Source organism: Enhydra lutris, unplaced genomic scaffold (assembly GCF_002288905.1).
Source record: "Enhydra lutris kenyoni isolate GAN:26980312 unplaced genomic scaffold, ASM228890v2 scaffoldscaffold5, whole genome shotgun sequence".
NCBI classification, from domain to species: domain Eukaryota; kingdom Metazoa; phylum Chordata; class Mammalia; order Carnivora; family Mustelidae; genus Enhydra; species Enhydra lutris.
In genome coordinates this window covers 53,500,584-53,519,372 of record NW_019154089.1, presented here as the reverse complement: position 1 = coordinate 53,519,372, position 18,789 = coordinate 53,500,584, and the positions used below count along the sequence as shown (strand labels likewise).

Genomic DNA, 18,789 nt, shown 5'->3' with positions numbered 1-18,789 from the left:
TGTAAACTGGTGCAGCCAAGGTGGAAAACATTAAAAAGAGAAATATCTTATGATCCAATAACTCAACTACTGTATAACTAACCAAAGAAACTGAAAACACCAATTTAAGAAGATACATGCACATCTATGTTTACTGAAGCATTATTTACAATAGCCAAAATATGTAAGCAACCTAAGTGTCCACTGATGGACAAACAGATAAGGAAGAGGTGGATGGACACACACCGGAATATTATGCAGCATAAAAAACGATGAGATCATGCCATCTGCAACAACATGGATGGACCAGAAAGTATTATGCTAAGTGAAATAAGTTAGACTGAGAAAGACAAATATATGATTACTCTCATATGTGGAATCTTAAAAAACAAATGAGTAAACAAACAAGCGAAATATAGAGAATTGATATAAACATAGAGAATTGATGTTTGCTACAGGGAAGGGGCATGAGGGGATGGGCAAAATGAGTGAAGGGGAGTGGAAGATCCAAGCTTCCAGTTATGAAATGAGTAAGTCACAGAGGCATAATATAAGGAATATAGTCAGTGATATTGTTAACAGTGTTGTCTGGGGACAGATGGTAGCTACATGTGTGGTGGGCACGTATGAAGTATAAACTTACTGAATCAGAATGTTGTACACCTAAAACTAATGTATTGTGTGTCAACTATATTCAAAAAAGCTTTTGGGGGCACCTGGGTGGCTCAGTGGGTTAAGCCGCTGCCTTTGGCTCAGGTCATGATCTCAGAGTCCTGGGATCGAGCCCCGCATCAGGCTCTCTGTTCAGCAGGGAGCCTGCTTCCTCCTCTCTCTCTCTGCCTGCCTCTCTGCCTGCTTGTGATCTCTCTCTGTCAAATAAATAAATAAAATCTTAAAAAAAAAAAAAAAAAGCTTTTGAAAATTTGCCAGTAATATAATTATAATTCAAACTGAACTGAAACAAATTTGAAAAGATTTACCTTTCCTATCCCAAATTTCAACTTTGAAAACAAAACCCAACCAACCAAAAAAGGATTTCATATTTTGCTCTCTCATTGGCAGAGAACTTTAATGTTGTAGCAGCAATTTTCAAAGTGTGGAAATTTCCAAGGACTCCAGATGGTCCCTGAGGCCCTGTCAGTGGATCCATGTCTTATTAAGACATCATACACCTTTTCCATTCTTAACTCTCTTTTGAATGTATAGTGGAGTTATCCAGAGGCAGAATGTGGTATTGCAACAAAATGAACACAGAAGCACACATGAGAATCATGCTGCCTTCTTTTAAGCAAGACATTTAAAGGGATTTGCAAAAATGTAAAACAGTATCATTCACAGAATTCTGGTGAAGAAATAGTTATATTACGATCAATTTTCACCAAGTTATATTTATTAAATATATGCAATGTAATATAATTAGTCAATTTGTTTATATACATATTTTTAAAGATTGTATTTATTTGAGAGAGAATGAGAGAGAGTGGGTGAGCACAAGAGGTGGGGAGGGGCAGAGGGAGAAAAGCAGACTCTCCGCTGAGCACTGAGCCTGATGTGGGACTTGATCCCGGGACTCCAGGATCATGATCTGAGCCGAAGGCAGCCGCTTAACCAACTGAGCCACCCAGGCACCCAATACATTTATATTATAACAAATATAATTAAAATGTCATTTTTATTTTTATTTTTTTTTAAAGATTTTTATTTATTTATTTGTCAGGGACAGAGGGAGAGAGAGTGAGCGAGCACAGGCAGACAGAGAGGCAGGCAGAGGCAGAGGGAGAAGCAGGCTCCCCGCCGAGCAAGGAGTCCAATGTGGGACTCGATCCCAGGATGCTGGGATCATGACCTGAGCCGAAGGCAGCCGCTTAACCAACTGAGCCACCCAGGAGTCCCTAAAACGTCATTTTTAAATGAATTCATAAATATTAAATTTCTCAGTTTTAATTTTTTTTAAAGATTTTATTTATTTATTTATTTGACAGACAGAGATCACAAGTAGGCAGAGAGGCAGGCAGAGAGAGAGAGAAGGGGAAGCAGGCTCCCCACTGCGCAGAGAGCCCGATGCGGGGCTCGATCCCAGGACCCTGGGATCATGACCTGAGCTGAAGGCAGAGGCTTTAACCCACTGAGCCACCCAGGCGCCCCTCAGTTTTAATTTTTAATACAGTGAAATCCTGACAGCTATAACCCACATAAACAAAAACTATTTGGAGTCTTTAATAATTACTGAGTATAAAGGGTCCTGAAACTCAACTGAGTTTATCTTTATTACTATTCTTCAACTATATCTTCAATTATTATCTTCAATAATTTTATCTTCAATAATTATCTTCAGTAATAATGGAGTATAAAGAGTCCTGAAACCAAAATATCTGAAAATAATTGAAGTTAGAGTACTCAGTATAGGCAGAAGCATGGGTTTCCTTCAAACAAATATTTCTATTTCTGGAAATATTATTATTACCAACATAAAATCAAAATTTATGCAATAATATAGCCTCAAGCATGGTCAATGTAATAACCATGGTACAGAAACACTGGAAACAACCCAAGTATCTAACAAAGGAGGACAAGTCATAAAGAAAATTACACATCCATATCAGAGAATACTATGCTGTCACAAAAAAGAAAATAATCCTAGCTTAATTTTTAAATTGACGTATAAATGAAAAAAGTGAATTATAAAATGTATACAGGGGTGCCTGGGTGGTTCAGTTGGTTAAGCATCTGCCTTTGGCTCAGGTCATGATCCCAGGTGCTGGGACTGAGCCCATCACTGGGCTCCCTGCCCGGCAGGAAGCCTGATTCTCCCTCTCTCACTCCCCCTGCTTGTGCTCTGTCAAATAAATAAAAAAACTTAAAAAAAAGAAAGCGTACATTATGCTTATTTTCTGAAATATATATCTATATTTACAGATACAGATATATTTAAAAGATTTTATTCAATTGACAGAGAGAGTGAGTATATACACAAGCAGGCAGTGTTGAGAGAGGGAGAAGCAGGCTCCACACTGAGCAGGGAGCCCAACATGGGGTTTAATCCCATGACCTGGAGCCCCTGAAATAATATTTTATTTATTCATTTATTTAAAAAATTTTTTTAAAAAATTTATTTATTTGACAGAGATCACAAGTAGGCAGAGAGGCAGGCAGAAAGAGAGGAGGAAGCAGGCTCCCTGCTGAGCAGAGAGCCCGATGTGGTGCTTGACCCCAGGACCCTGAGATCATGACCTGAGCCGAAGGCAGAGGCTTTAACCCACTGAGCCACCCAGGTGCCCCAATATATTTTAAAACTTGTACAAATACTCCTAGCAGCAGCATTCATGACACCCCAAAAGTGGAAACAACACAAATGTCCATCAACTGATAAACGAACAATGTTACACATTCTTATGATGGAATATTATTAAGCCATGAAACAAAGTACTGTTACATGCTAAAACATGCATGAATCTTAAAAACACGGTGAAGTGAAAGCAGGCAGACAAAAAACACCATACATCGTATGATTCCATTTATATGAAATCTCCAGAATAAGTCCAAAGATTTATTCATTTGTTTTTTTTTTTTTTAAAGATTTTATTTATTTATTTATTTGAGAGCGAGACAGTGAGAGAGAGCATGAGGGAGGAGAAGGTCAGAGGGAGAAGCAGACTCCCCATGGAGCTGGGAGCCCGATGTGGGACTCGATCCCGGGACCCCGGGATCATGACCCGAGCCGAAGGCAGTCGTCCAACCAACTGAGCCACCCAGGCGTCCCAGATTTATTCATTTGAAGGGGGGAGTGGAGTACACAGAGGGAGAGGGAGAAGCAAACTCCATGCTAAGCAAAGAGCCCAATGGAGAACTTAATCCCTGGAATCATGACCTACGCTAAAGGCGGATGCTTAACCAACCGAGCCACGCAGGTAACCCCAGAATAAGTCTATAGACAGACAGTATATTGTGGTTGCCCAGGGGTAGATGTAGGGGTTGGGGGAAAATAGGGAGTGACTACCAACGTGTTTGTGGTTTCTTCTTGGGGGTGGGGGGGTGACAAAAATGGTTTTAAAATGGACTGTGGTGAAGGCTGTACAACTCTGTGAATATTACTTAAAAACCACTGAACAGTACCATTTAATTTTTTCAAGTAACCTCCACACTCAAGGTGGGGCTTGAACTCATGACCCTGAAATCAAGAGTCACATGCTCTACTGACTAAGCCAGCTGAGTGCGCCTGAATTATATTATTTAAGGATATGCTGGGGCACCTGCGTGGCTCAGAAAGTTAAGCACTTGACTCTCTGAGTTGGGCTCAGGTCATGATTTCAGGGTTGTGAGATCAAGCCCCATATGGGTCTCTGCACTGGGCATGGAGGCCACTTAAGACACACTCTCTCCCCTCAATTCCCCTCCCCAGCTTGCATGCACTAACCCCCCCAAAAAGGAAAATAGTCATCAGTTATATCAATAAAATCAAACATTAACATATCTCTGGAAGTCTGTTTTCTCCTTTCTTCTTCCCTATAGCCTCAAGCTTCTATGATAGATGTTTCTTTTTAAAAAGCACACAATTTTGTCTAGAATCTACCAGATCCTATACTCATGATATTTTTACCATGTAACCAAATGTTCTATTTTGTTTTAAACTGAGACATTTATTTATAATATTAAACTATTCTGGGGTACCTGGCTGGCTCAGTCAGTAAAGCAGGTGACTCTTAATCTTGGGTTTTTGAGTTTAAGCCCCAAACTAAGTAGAGTACAGTTTATTTAAAAAAAAAAAAAAATCTATATATAATTTAACTATTTCTTCATGCACTTAATATATGTAAGATACCACTTATACTTAATATATATAAGATACCACCAAGGCCACGGTCAAATACTAGAATAGCCAATAACTTCATTGTAATGCATTTCTTTCCTATACCTAGGATCTTCCTGAAAAGTGAAAACTTAAGTACATCAAATAAATCTGGATTGCTTTGAATGGGAGTCACTCAGAATAGCTAAGTTTTTTAGAAAGGCTGAACCACTGTCTATCATGGTACTAAAAGTTAAAGATACTACCTCATTTCCATTCTCCAGCGTTCTTCTTCTTCTCGTCTTCGCCAATACTCTTCTTTCTGCATTTGCTTCCTCATTTTCTCTTCTTGAATCTTTCTGGCTCGAATACTGGGCTTTACTTCTACTTGCAAATCTGGATTTACTTTTTTCTGTCAATATGGACATTTAAAAAATCAGCTGGCCCTCTAATAATCTACACATATTATTCATCAGACAATCCCCCATATTCTTTTATCATAGAGGTTTTCAGTTGCAAATTTTTCATTGTAAGAGTAAAATCAGTAAAATAAGTTGTATTAGAGGAAAGATTCAGAATACATTAATAAACATTCTTCTTTCCCTCCCACCCCTAAATTCTTAATTGTCTACATTTACAATGACATACTTAGTATCTAAAAAGTACATAACTAACCAACGGAATTTCTTCCGTTGGTTAGTTATGTACTCGTGAACTAATAGGTATTTCTTTTCCTTTACTTGTTTGTAAGCAGATGATTCTACATGTCTGACTGCGGAGGTTAAAAAACAGACTATTTTAATTTTTACCGCCTCTTTGTTTAGAAGGGAAAACAAGAATCTAGTGCATTAGTTAGGCTAATTAAAAACTTTAAATGATGTGGATTTAACTTAACATCTGAAGTGTTTTCAATGAGGAATTCCTCATCTTAAAATTCATTTTAGTGGGAATTTTACCAAGACAAAGAAGGTAAATAGATGGAGACCTAATACTTCTTTCAAAATACTTTATGTAAAGCAATTATCTATATATACATGATTACTTGATTCAGGCAATGTTACTTTCACTAAAAATTATCAAATATGGTCATACTCTTCTTGACTAAGTATAAAAAACTGATCAATAAAAACCAAACATCTGAATGTGAGACATGACATGCTAATGTTAGCATACAGTTCATGAACTGAGTTATATTTAGATGTTTTGTTTCCTATGGAAAAGGTTCCAAGCGGTGTTTAAAAAAATAAAAAAAAACACATCTTTTTGTAGAAATACTATAATAACAGAAAAAAAGATGAAAAAAAAATTTTTTAGAAGATTTTATTTATTTAAGAGACAGAGAGAGTGAGTGAAATGGCATGAGAGCGGGGAGAAGCAGAGGGAGAAGCAGACTCCCTGCTGAGCAGGAAGCCTGATGCAGGGCTCGCAGGACCCTGAGATCATGACCTGAGCTGAAGGCAGCTGCTTAATGGACTGAGCCACCCAGGTGCTCCTGAAAATTTTTTCAAGAGGGGGAGGGGCAGAGGGATAGAGACTCTGAGATCATGACCTAAGTTGAAATCAAGAACTAAACATTAAGTGACTGAACTGCCCGACAGTTGAAATTTTACTCACTTTATATTGAAGTCTGTGTCTTCGCCCTTTTAAGTGCATCTCCTTAGCATTGGGATCATTAAAACTGCACTCGCATAATTTACAATGGAATCGAATTACTTTTCCCTCATCATTTCGTACCTTGACATGGGAAAAAAGAATTCAAGAATCATTAACAAAATACTATAGTTGAAGATTTCATTCATAAACCCTCACAGATTCTGTGATGAATATATGTAAATAATTAAATTTGCATGTATTTGCTTTTGATATTAACTTTAATTTCAATACCTTTATCTATGTGTAAACATTTAGATTTAAATGCAACTGGATAATAATTCTCTAATAAATTCTCTAATAAATAGTGAACAACTGCTACTGGCTAGTTATTGCTCTTGGAGATGGAAATAAGAGAATTAAAGACATTATTTTGGCATATAAGTTTCTACAAAGCTTAAGATCTTATATATGTAGCTTTATGGAAAATCAATGTCAATTTTTTCCCAAATGTACAACCAGTTAGGAAAAGAAGTATAGGGCTATTAAGATATCTGTAATGGATACTAGGTTCAAATTATTTGTGGAAGCTTTTAAGACTGGCTCTGGATCCAATTCTCTGAAGTTTTGGATTACTTAATTGACAAATATCATTAAAGATTAAGGTGTCCTGGCCATATACATTTCTTTAGATAACCAAACCTTACTCTCTTAAGATCTGACATTTTAAAAATGGTTTTAAAATGGACTGTTATAAACTATATTAATCCACTTTTCTATCTGGCAAAGACAACATAGTATGTAATTTTTCTTGATGGGAGGGAAAAAAATGAAGAACTATTTAACAAAAATCTACAATATGTTAGGAACTATTCTAGGTACTGTTATTTAATCTTCACAACTTTGGAAATATCCAAGTTTTACAGATCAGGACACTGAAGTTCAGAGAACTTACATATGTTCTACAATACAGTGAAAGTAAAGAGTAGTACTACACCACTCTATGTTGGGCTTTTTGCTAATAGCAAATATCTATCAGGCCCCTCCAATGTTCCCTCATTCCTCAATTTACTGAGTTTACCTGTAAAACAGGAAGATTTCTAATCAGCTTGACAAATCAAATAAACATGATCTAATAACTCAGCAACTTTAATTTTATACATGAAACTACATGATTGTCCAGAAAGAAATACTCTATTATTTTGTGGTTCACAATTTTTTTTTTACTCTTTATACGCCAGATACTTGAAGGATACAAGAATGCCTACCAAACAAATAGAAAGTTATCTTACATCACAGTGATGGTGTTGGTAGGAATAAAGTTAAAAAAAAAAAAAAAATTATGATGTCACTTAGGCAAGCTTAAAGAGCAAGAAATTTATTTTATTTTATTTATTTTTATTTTTTTTTTTTAAAGATTTTATTTATTTGTCAGAGTGAGCACAGGCAGACAGAGTGGCAGGCAGAGGCAGATGGAGAAGCAGGCTCCCGCTGAGCAAGGAGCCCGATGTGGGACTCGATCCCAGGATGCTGGGATCATGACCTAAGCCGAAGGCAGCTGCCTAACCAACTGAGCCACCCAGGCGTCCCTAGAGCAAGAAATTTATTTATTTGAGGGCGGAGGGGCGGAGGGGCAGAGGGAGAGGATCTTCAAGTGAACTCCCTGCTGAGTGTGGAAAGCACCATGGGGCTTAATCTCACGATCTGAGCCAAAACCAAGAGTCAGTCGCTCAACCGACCACCATCCCGGCGCCCCAAGGGCGTGCTTTTTAAAAACTTTTAACAAAGATTCCTGTGATATTCCTTTATAAGTAACCTAAATCTAATTTTACACATAAAGCATTCCTGCAATAAAATGACACTTTTTTTGGGGGGGGGGGTTGGTGGTGCAGAGGGAGAGAATCTTAAGCAAGCTCCATGCCCAGCACAGAGCCCAACATGGGGCTCAATCTCACAATCCTGAGATCATGACCTGAGCTCAAACCAAGAGTCGGACACTTAATCAACTGAGCCACCCAGGCCCCAACAAAGTGACACACTTCTTTCCTATACTAATCTCACAGTGATGGTATTCTCAAGTCAATACCTCCTCCACATAATCATGGCCCACTGGCTGCACATCACTCTGCAAAGCAGCAAGAGATGCAGGTGTGACTGGTTCTGAGACGGTGTCTGGCTTTACTTCTGGAATCTGTACAGAGGCGACAGGAGTGCTTTTAACACATTCGGTTCCTTTTAAGTCTTCTGGTTTATTTCCTGTTGATTGCAGCTTATTCCCACCTAGAGGAGCATAAAAGAATTACAGTAATTTTCATTTTTCTTTTGTAAATGTATAATCTGATACAAAAGAAATTTCAGATAAAGTTCTATTTTTTTCACCATTAGTCCAACTCCTGGTTGACATACATCAGAATTTTGAAGAACACATCAACCACTTGGCCTTTTTCTCCTGTTAATGAAATAGATACCTGGATTTTTTCCCTTCTCCAACAACCAATGATCCTGTCCCCACCATGACCCTCATAACAACAAATACCTAAAAGGGGACAGCAAGTACCTAAAAAGGTAGGGTCTAAGCACAATTCATGTTTGTATCCCTAGTTCCCTCCCAAGCAATTGGGTGATAGGATATCACCCAGTCCTGATAATATAAGAATTAGATAATGTAGCTGCTTTTGAGGTAACAACAATTTAAGGGAAGATACAAATAAATACTATGTTAAGTGCTATAATAAGTAGGAACACAGTGAAGTGGGAATGCTTAAAAAAAAAACAAAAAACAAACAAACAAAAACCAAACAAAAACCAAAAACCAAACCCCCACCCTCCCAAAAAAAAAACAACCAAATAAGCCCATGGACCCTTTATCCTCTAACATGATCCAGTTAGCAAAGGCTTCACTAAGGGTGTGTCACTTGAGCTGGGCTTTTTTTTTTTTTTTTAAGATTTTATTTATTTATTTGACAGACAGAGATCACAAGTAGGCAGAGAAGCAGGCTCCTCGCCGAGCAGAGAGCCAGATGTGGGGCTCGATCCCATGACCCTGGGATCATAACCTGAGCCAAAGGGAGAGGCTTTAACCCACTGAGCCCCCAGGTGCTCCTTGAGCTGGGCTTTAAAAGAAGAGTAATTAAGTATGAATTTGGCCCAGAAGAAGGAAGAGAATGATGTCTAAATAGAATACCATGCACAACAATATGAAGTTTAAAAGACTATGGTAAATTCAAAGAAGACATCAGCATCAATTACTATGTAGGCAGACGTGATGACACATTCAGACTATGAAGGCCTTGAATGGATAATTAAGGAACATAGTTTTTTCCTACATGCAAGGAGGCCACTGAAAAATTTTTAAGCAGGAGACTAGAACAATTTGACATGTATTTTAACAAAACGACTTTGATAAGCTTGGAGAGACTGGATGTGTTATAAGACAAAGCTCTGAGGAAGAGACTTTGAAGGCCTAAAGCAAGGCAGTAGCTATGAAGAAAAAACACATCTTTTTGTAGAAATAACTGTAATAACGGAAACAAAAGGACTAAGTAAACAACCGAAGGAGACAATGAACAAGTAGAAATAATGCCAGTAAAATTTTCCACGTGAAAAAAGCAGCAATTTGAAGAGATTATTTCATGACATTCTTTTGACAGAATCAGATACTGGATGCCCACAGAAACCCATATAGATAATAACCAGGTAATTCCTACAACATAGCTTGAAAAGGTGGGAGTTTTGAGTTTGCCCAAGAGATTTTAAAGTTACTGCATACTGGAATGAATGAGACCACTTGTGAATACTGGGTGAGAAGAGTGAGATGAGAACTAGAATCAGAATTTTAGAAGCACCACCATTTAATGAACATGAAGGCAGGAGACCCAAAAGAGACACTTGAGAATGGGGTGGATAGACACAGAATAGAGACTTTAAGCTTTAAGGCACAGCAGTCAACTGTGTCAAATGTCAGAGGAATCACCAGTGTGAGACTGAAAACTGGTCACTGGATTTGGCAATTAGATCTTTGGTGACTTCTGAAAGCAGTTTCAAAAGAGTAGAGTGCAAACAGTGGAACAGACTGAGGACTGGATAAGAAGTATAGAAGCAGACAGAGTAAGAATTAGGCTGCAGCGTGGGAGGATTACAGTAATGAGAAAATGTCTGGGTTTTTTATTTTGTGTTCTTTAATTTCTCTTACCTTTTTTAAAGACTATGGAAGACAGAGGTAAACCAAAGGAAGAAACCATTAGAAGATGGAGGACTGATTAAAAATTCAAGAGAAAAAAACAGGCATGTGATCAAATAAGACCCCAGAGAAGGGGGTTGGGTCCAAGAGCATAAAACAGAAGGGTTAGGCCTGGCATGGAGGAGAAACATCACTTTGACAGAGTTAGGAGGAACACAGAATCTTCAGTACTTGCCAACAAAGTTTATTTTGGGTGTAGATGTTTTCTTGGCAGCCATATTTGTAGGCACTGCTGATACTTTAGTGTTGGATGTGCTATTAAGAGACGAGTTTCCTGTAGTTGTAAGACCTTTCACTGAAGAAGTTGCAATTGATGAAGTATTCACAGTACAATTGCTTGCTGCAATGCTTGAGGGAGAGGCAGTCGGTTTTGAAGCAGACACGGCTGTTGAAGAAGTAGCTTGGCTAACAACGTTTGGTTCTGTTGAAGGAATAGGTTTACCAAGTTTTGTGTGTAATTTAACCACCTACAAAATAAAAGCACATTTGTGAGGAAACTCAAAAAGCACTGATTTTTAACTTTTTCTAAAAGAGTTTTTTTTCTTTAGAAATCAAGGAAATGGGTACTTATCATTTTAAATAAAAACCCTAAAATATATATATATATATACACACACACACATCCTGCTTTAAACAACATAAACTAAGTAAAATCCAGTCCTTTTTTGAGAACTCTGTGAATACCCTTGGATGCTCTGAGCATGACAAGAGGAAAATAATCATACAACAAATTTCCAAATGGAAGAATAAATGATCTAGTTTAATTCAAAGGAAAAAAGTCTCCAATCTTTCCCTCTTTAAGCAATGACTATTTGATGTTACCTTTAGGTATATTAGCATATAAACAAGGCCTATAATCCACTCAAAGTTTTCAAGTTTTAAAGACACCTATATTTAAACCCTCCATTGAAAAAGTGAAAGAAAAAAGAGTAAGACATAAGGGTGTGTGGGAAAAAACACCTACTTTCTGATGCTTAGCACCACGAATGTGGGCAGCATATGCATCTGCTCCTGTACAAGACACATCGCAGAGCTCACAACGTAACTGATTCTGAGTCCCACGAGTAGAGTTGTTGCTGCTGCTGGTATTCTGCGAGGCTTTCAATGCGGCTTCTTTTTTTTTATGTTTCTGTCCTTCTAAATGTTCTTTGTAAGTCTGTTTCAAACAAAAAGGATAAATGTTGCTTTGCTAATTTTCTATCTATATCATTTGAAATTATTCAATTCTCAAATCTCTAGTACTCATTTAATAATGCGGGGTCAACAACTGTAAAAGTGACTGAACAAGAGCATGTGGGATTCCCTACAGATGTGATGTACCTGTAGTTCTCTGTACTTTGCTTACCAAGAATACACTTATCCAACACTTTGATCTGCAAAGGACTTTCATACATAGTCATATTAACAATATAAGGTAACCACACCCAGTTTTAAGAACTTGAATCTTCTACAGCTTAGGTATAATGATGGACAGAGTGACCATTCCACAAACTATTTAACTGTAGAATTAAGAGGAGAGAGGAATATACCTATATCATGAAAAAAAAAAAGTTACTGAATGGTAACAAGACATTTTATGAACAGGTATGTTTATTTATAAAACTAATTTTTCTAACTCAGAATGTGTTTTCATATAGAACCCATACCATCCTGAACAAAAACTTACCTAAAATACGAGACAGCCAAAATTACATATATTTGCAAGAAAAAACAGTATTATTGTAATATTAGCCAATAAAATAGTGAAACTATATTAAAAACTATCTGGGGATGCCTGAGTGGCTCAGTCAGTTAAGTGTCTGCCTTCGGCTCAGGTCATGATCCCAGGGTCCTGAAACTGAGCCCAGGTTGGGCTCTCTGCTCAGAGGGGCGCCTCCTTCTCCCTCTCCCTCCTGCTCCTCCTGCTTGTGTGCTCGCTCTCTGTCAAATAGATAAATAAAATCCTTAGCAAAAAAAAAAAAAACAAACAAAAAAACAAAACTCTAAAAAACAACTGTCTGGAATCAGCTGATAAAAGGTAGCAGATTTATTAAAATGAGGAGGTTAATAAGGACTGCTGTTTCTTTTTCCTTGAGTGGGGCCAAATAGTTCCTCTTCCGTGTTTTATTTTTAAAATTGTTCTTAAGACAGACCTATCATTAGCATAAAACTGTATATTCATCACAGAATTTCAGAGCTGGATGGAACTTTAAAGATTACCTAAAACAATGATTTTCTAATTTTTAAACAAGAGAATCCTTTCTCCAAATGAAATCTTATGCAGAAGTAGGGGAAGTTGCTCTGTTTTTGAAACAAAGAGGGAGATCGAAGACCCAGTCATCTGATTCTCCTCTCATTATCTACAGTGGCCTGAAGTGGCTCCATGAAGCAGTATGAGCCTCAATTATTTAGGGCAAATCCTTAATAAGTGAGGAAACAAAAGCCCAAAAAAATGAAGGTCTCCAACTTGTCCAAAGCCACAAAGTGGCAGAGCCAGGTCTGGGAACCTTAAACCTGAACCTTACTCTCTCTCCTCATGTCCAGACCTAGGTTCGAACTTAAAATGCCAATGATGCTTTTCTCATTAGCCCCTTAAGGCACTGCCTCCGACGTGCAGAAGTATCCCTGGCCTATTCTTTCATAAAGATCTAGGCACTCCAAACTGATGGTCAGCTTTATAGATACCATTCTAAATGCTACTTTTTACCTATGATCCTAGACCCATGTTCTATCACATATGGGTACCAGATACTCAACACATCTCTTAGGCCTACATTTGCCACTCATGGCATCATCCCCTCTCAACAACCATTGCAGAATAGGATATACTCCTTCCATGTTTAATCATGGGTCCCTGCCAACATTCCCTACCTCCTCCCTCTCCCCACACCATGTAATCACAATGAAACGATTTCCTATCACACTCAAAATAGGGAGAAAAAAGGTTTTATGTAACTAGTCACATATATTAAATATTCCATAATTATTCCCTAATTTGTGTAACTCAGGGAATGCTGGTAATTGAAAATCTAAAAACTCAGTATTAAGAAGCAGATACAACTAATCTAATAAATTAAGAAGAATGTATATAGGTGGGGCAGAGACAATATAACTGAAAGAACCTACTACAGAGGCAAAGACTGTTCCTTTACCATAATATGCCTTTTATCTTCCAAACTGCTTGTCAATTCTTATATAAAAAGACATTCTTTTTTTTTTTTTTAAAGATTTTATTTATTTATTTGACAGAGAGAGATCACAAGTAAGCAGAGCAGCAGGCAGAGAGAGAGAGAGGAAAGCAGGCTCTCTGCTAAGCAGGGAGCCTGATGCGGGGCTCGATCCCAGTACCCTGGAATCATGACCTGAGCTGAAGGCAGCTGCTTAACCAACTGAGCCACCCAGGCGCCCCTATAAAAAGACATTCTTAAAGAAATTAACAAATAACGTCAGGATAAGGGTTCAACACATTAGACTTTATAAACACTCATGCCGAAATCACATTTTAAGGTATAACAATCAGGAAAAAAAAGAAAACCTAGGGAAAAAAGGGAATAAATATTTTACATGCTTCATTAGTTGATATTTTTGAAAAAGACACTTCCCTACATCTTTCTTGTTCCCAAAGTTTCTATTCCTTCATAAAGGAAATTACACAGAAATAAGTAACATTCTATAAAGCATATACAAAAGTTAGCCTTATTAGAAATGTTATCCTGCAAATAAAAAAAAAAAAATGTCATCTTGCAAACTACAGATTGTTAAAAGAACTTATTTTAAGGACTTTCAAAACTCCAGAAAGACAATTTTCTTCTGCTATTTATATGCTCCAAAAAATAACACATTTGACAAAGTCCTCTCATCTTTAATTCAAGTATATAAAACTGAATTATCTCTACGGTCATCCTTTCTCAGCTACAACATTCTATTCATATAGTCATGGACCTCGAACAAGAGCTAAGGAAATCAAAAGCCAACTGTGTTAAGTTGAAGAATTTTGTATAAAGGCTTTACAGAGCAAGCTGTGACGGTTAAAAGAAATAAAAAGTCAATCTTAGGGGCGCCTGGGTGGCTCAGTGGGTTAAGCCGCTGCCTTCGGCTCAGGTCGTGATCTCAAGGTCCTGGGATCGAGCCCCGCATTGGGCTCTCTGCTCAGCAGGGAACCTGCTTCCTCCTCTCTCTCTGCCTGCCTCTCTGCCTGCTTGTGATCTCTCTCTGTCAAATAAATAAATAAAAATCTTAAAAAAAAAAAAAAGTCAATCTTATCCCCAACCCTAATTAATTTTAAAATTAAAACTTTTAAGTTAAAGTTTTATTTAAGGGGCAAAGTATCTTTCATGAAAAAAGTATAATTTGCCTGTTTTCATTAACATAATCATTTCTAAGGTTTTTTTAAATAGCCTTTTTTTTTTTTTTTTTAATTTGACAGACAGAGATCACAAGTAGGCAAAGAGGAAGGCAGACAGAGAGAGAGGAGAAAGCAGGCTCCCCGCGGAGCAGAGAGCCCGATGTGGGACTCGATCACAGGACTCTGGGATCATGACCTGAGCCAAAGGCAGGGGCTTTAACCCACTGAGCCACCCAGGTGCCCTTTTTAAATAGAATTCTTATGTCTCAATACAAATACTTCTTAAAAAAAGACCGTTTAGTGAAATATGTGTATGTGTTAGCTAAAAGCTAACAGGAAAGAAAAGGTAAACCTTTTCTGTGAGTGTGAGAATATCAACCATACTTGACTACCAAAAATAACTTGAAGGCTCGTGGTAAAACATACAACATAAGTACCTGTGGTCCAGCACAGCTGATCTTACAAACATCACAATAGTGAATCTGGGGCGGTTTGGGAGGCTGTTTTGGTTTCAGTTGTTTGTTTTGGAATGGTGCTTTTTTAGTAAAGGTGGTCCCTGTCCAGGCAGCTGTTGCAGCAGCAGCTGCCGCCGCCGCCGCCGCCTGCTTCTGCTGCTGCTGCTGCTGCTGGTAGTAGGAGGACGCAGCTGAATACACTGCTGCTTCATAACCTGAATAAGACGTACCTTACAAACAAAATCAAACAAAGATTACGTTACATAATTACAACAGGCCAAGTTAAATGCGCTGAATTTAAATTCAATAAATTCTGCTAGTAAAGGCAGGTTTACATGTGCATATTTACAAATAATGAGTAACTCACAAAACCTGGAAAAATTATAAGTCAATCAACAAATTTTTAACTCAACACATGTCAGGTGTTATAAAGATCTAAGAGTGTAAGATTTGGTCTTTGACTTCGAGAAACTTCCCAGTTGTTGGGATACAACAGTGATAAAATGTACATGGTTACAGAATCTGTTAGTATTTCCCCAAAGAGAATTCCTCTGCATACATTTGGGAAGGGCTGAATTTGAAGGAGAGTCTGAACTAGGATATTAGGAAAAAAATTCATTTAAGTATATGCTTGATGCCTGAGAGGACAGAAGATTTAAAGGAACAGATAAAGACTTTGAATCCCGGTGACTGAGTGATGGGTTGTGCAACTGATAAAAGCAAGGAGTTGACAGAAGCTGCTTTGGAGAAGCAAGGTGAAGAAACCTTAGCAGAAGTCTGTGATGTGAAGCTGGAGTTCAGATGAATATGTAAGACAACAGACAAAAAATTTTGGAATTAGGAACGAAATACATTGGTTCTCATTTTCCAAAAGAAAAAGAGCACTGTATTTTCTGGCTGAATGAATGGATTGATTCTATCCATATGGATTCCATCCATACATTTCCATTGTTAAAGTCTCTAATGAATAAGCACAACAAGCTAGTTACTGATACAGATATAACTTATACATGTTGCTTATGTTCAGCGATTTATAGACTTAAAAATCTATAGAAGTTTTAAATTTGACAAAGTTACTGATTTTACTTATAAGCCTATCTCAAAACTAGAAAACTTATCCCTTTTCTAAACTGAGGTCTCTGGAAATTTGGTAGACTCCCTATTTATCGCACAGCAAGACTTTTTTTTTTTTTTTTTTTTCCTGAAGTGGAATTGAGTGGAGCAAAGACATGTAAGGCTCAAGAAAAATATTCCTAGTTGCCAAGATGGCACAGAAGAATTAGTTAAGGAAAACTAAACTTTTTGGTCTCTCAAATGCAGACTGCTATGTTGAAAAGCATTATGACCCACTAGCTCTGAGGCCATCTACATACACAGGAATGAAAACATGAATTGGAAAGGTGAGGATTTAAGATGCGTGATAAGTGAGAATCACAAGCACCTGGAGCTGGAAATATCTAGAAAACAGTGCAATCAAGTAATTTGCATGAAAAGCCTTCCTAGACTTTTATGTCAGGCTATTAAATTATATAAGTGCTTATAAAGATAGAAAGCATTGTGAGAAGAAAATATCTAAAAGTAAAAACATGAAGAGGCAGGTAGGCATATATTTTTTTTTAATTTAATTTATTTATTAGACAGACAGAGATCACAAGTAGGCAGAGAAGCAGGCAGAGAGAGGAGGAAGCAGGCTCCCCACTGAGCAGAGAGCCCGATACGGGGCTCGATCCCAGGACCCTGGGATCATGACCTGATTCGAAGGCAGAGGCTTTAACCCACTGAGCCACCCAGGCACCCCAGAGGCAGGTAGGCATATTAATAATAAGTATATGATCAGATAAGAAACAATCAGATAACAACTGAAATAACTGATCAAAGGAGAAACTACAGATCAATAAACTCTTCTGGCCAGTCTTACCAATGTCCTATGGTACTTAAAAATGTGGCAGAAGACCAAATGTCTTCAAAGTGATAGGCAGAAATATGCAGTTTAAATTTCACTTCTAAAGCACCATAAACTGTCTAGTTAAAATTAACAAAGCTATTTTTAAGTTGTAACTGGCTAGGACCATGATTTTTATATGAAAATTTTTAAAGATATTTTCCAAATGACTAGCTGTTGTGTACAGAAACTGTAAAAATACCACTTAAATGTAACCTCATGAATTAATGTATCAAGAAGATAAAAAGTAGCATAAGGGCAATAGCATCCTACAATGCTGGATGACCAGACTTTCAGCTTTTTTTTAATTGAAAATCCACAGTATTCGGGGCAGTGTTCCAGACACAGTGAAGTCTCAAAACAGATCTATAAGACAACTATTATTATCCTTACTTGACAGATGAGAAAACAGGCTAAGAGACTGTGAGGCGCTTTATTTTTTTTTAAAAAGGATTTTATTTATTTATTTGATAGAGAGAGTGATCACAAGTAGGAAGAGAGAGAGGGGGAAGCAACTCCCCACTGTGCAGAGAGCCTGATGCAGGGCTGGATCCCAGGACCCTGAGATCACAACCTGAGCTAAAGGCAGCGGCTTATTAACCCACTGAGCCACCCAGGCGCCCCTGTGAAGTGTTTTAAACACTGAGTTATTTAAACCATAAAAATCACCACGCTAAGCTTAATATTTACAAACTAATCTTCATTTGTGTATCTGTAGTCTAAAACTAATAAAAGGTAAGCTTAATTATATAGCTTACTACTTAATCTCCTATGACTACTGGCAAACAAATGTACATTTCTCATAAAAGCACTACTGGAAAGTAAATATAAGGTTGCATCTCTAAATAAAAGCTCAATTTCTGAGGGCTAAAACATTTTCACTTAAAAAGTACTTTTATTAGGAGCACCTGGGTGACTCAGTCAGTTAGCATCCGACTCTTTATTTAGACTCAGGTCATGATCTCAGGGTTGTGATATTGAGCCCCATGTTGGGCTATGTGCTGGGCGTGGAGCCTGCTTGGGATTCTCTCTCCCTCTCCCTGGCCTCTAGGGGGAAAAAAGTACTTTTATTAAAAATCCTTATCAATTAGGGGTGCCTGCGTGGCTCAACTGATTAAATGATTGCCTTCGGTCAGGTCATGATCCTGGAGTCCCAGGATCGAGTCCCACATCAGGCTCTCTGCTCGGCAGGGAGTCTGCTTCTCCCACTGATGTCTCTCCTCTCATGCTCTCTCCTCTCATGCTCTCTCTCTCTCAAAACAATAAATATAAAATCTTAAAAAAAAAAATCCTTATCGGGGCGCGCCTGGGTGGCTCAGTGGGTTAGAGCCTCTGCCTTGGGCACAGGTCGTGATCCCAGGGTCCTGGGATTGAGCCCCACGCGGAGCAGGGAGCCTGCTTCCCCCTCTCTCTCTGCCTGCCTCTCTGCCTACTTGTGATCTCTGTCTGTCAAATAAATAAATAAAATCTTAA

General features: G+C 37.9%; 1 protein-coding gene across 2 annotated transcripts in view; it reads right to left on the bottom strand.

Annotated features, from left to right (window-relative positions):
* Positions 1-18,789, bottom strand: part of LOC111140851 (zinc finger RNA binding protein) — an 87,425-nt gene that overhangs the window by 37,558 nt on the left and 31,078 nt on the right. For both annotated transcript variants that reach the window (XM_022493069.1, XM_022493070.1), the window contains 6 exons: positions 15,357-15,604; positions 11,560-11,751; positions 10,771-11,062; positions 8,442-8,635; positions 6,380-6,499; positions 5,032-5,177 (listed from right to left, as the gene is read on the bottom strand). In XM_022493069.1, the coding sequence (XP_022348777.1) occupies positions 5,032-5,177; positions 6,380-6,499; positions 8,442-8,635; positions 10,771-11,062; positions 11,560-11,751; positions 15,357-15,604 (1,192 nt within the window). The remainder of the gene's footprint in view (positions 1-5,031; positions 5,178-6,379; positions 6,500-8,441; positions 8,636-10,770; positions 11,063-11,559; positions 11,752-15,356; positions 15,605-18,789) is intronic.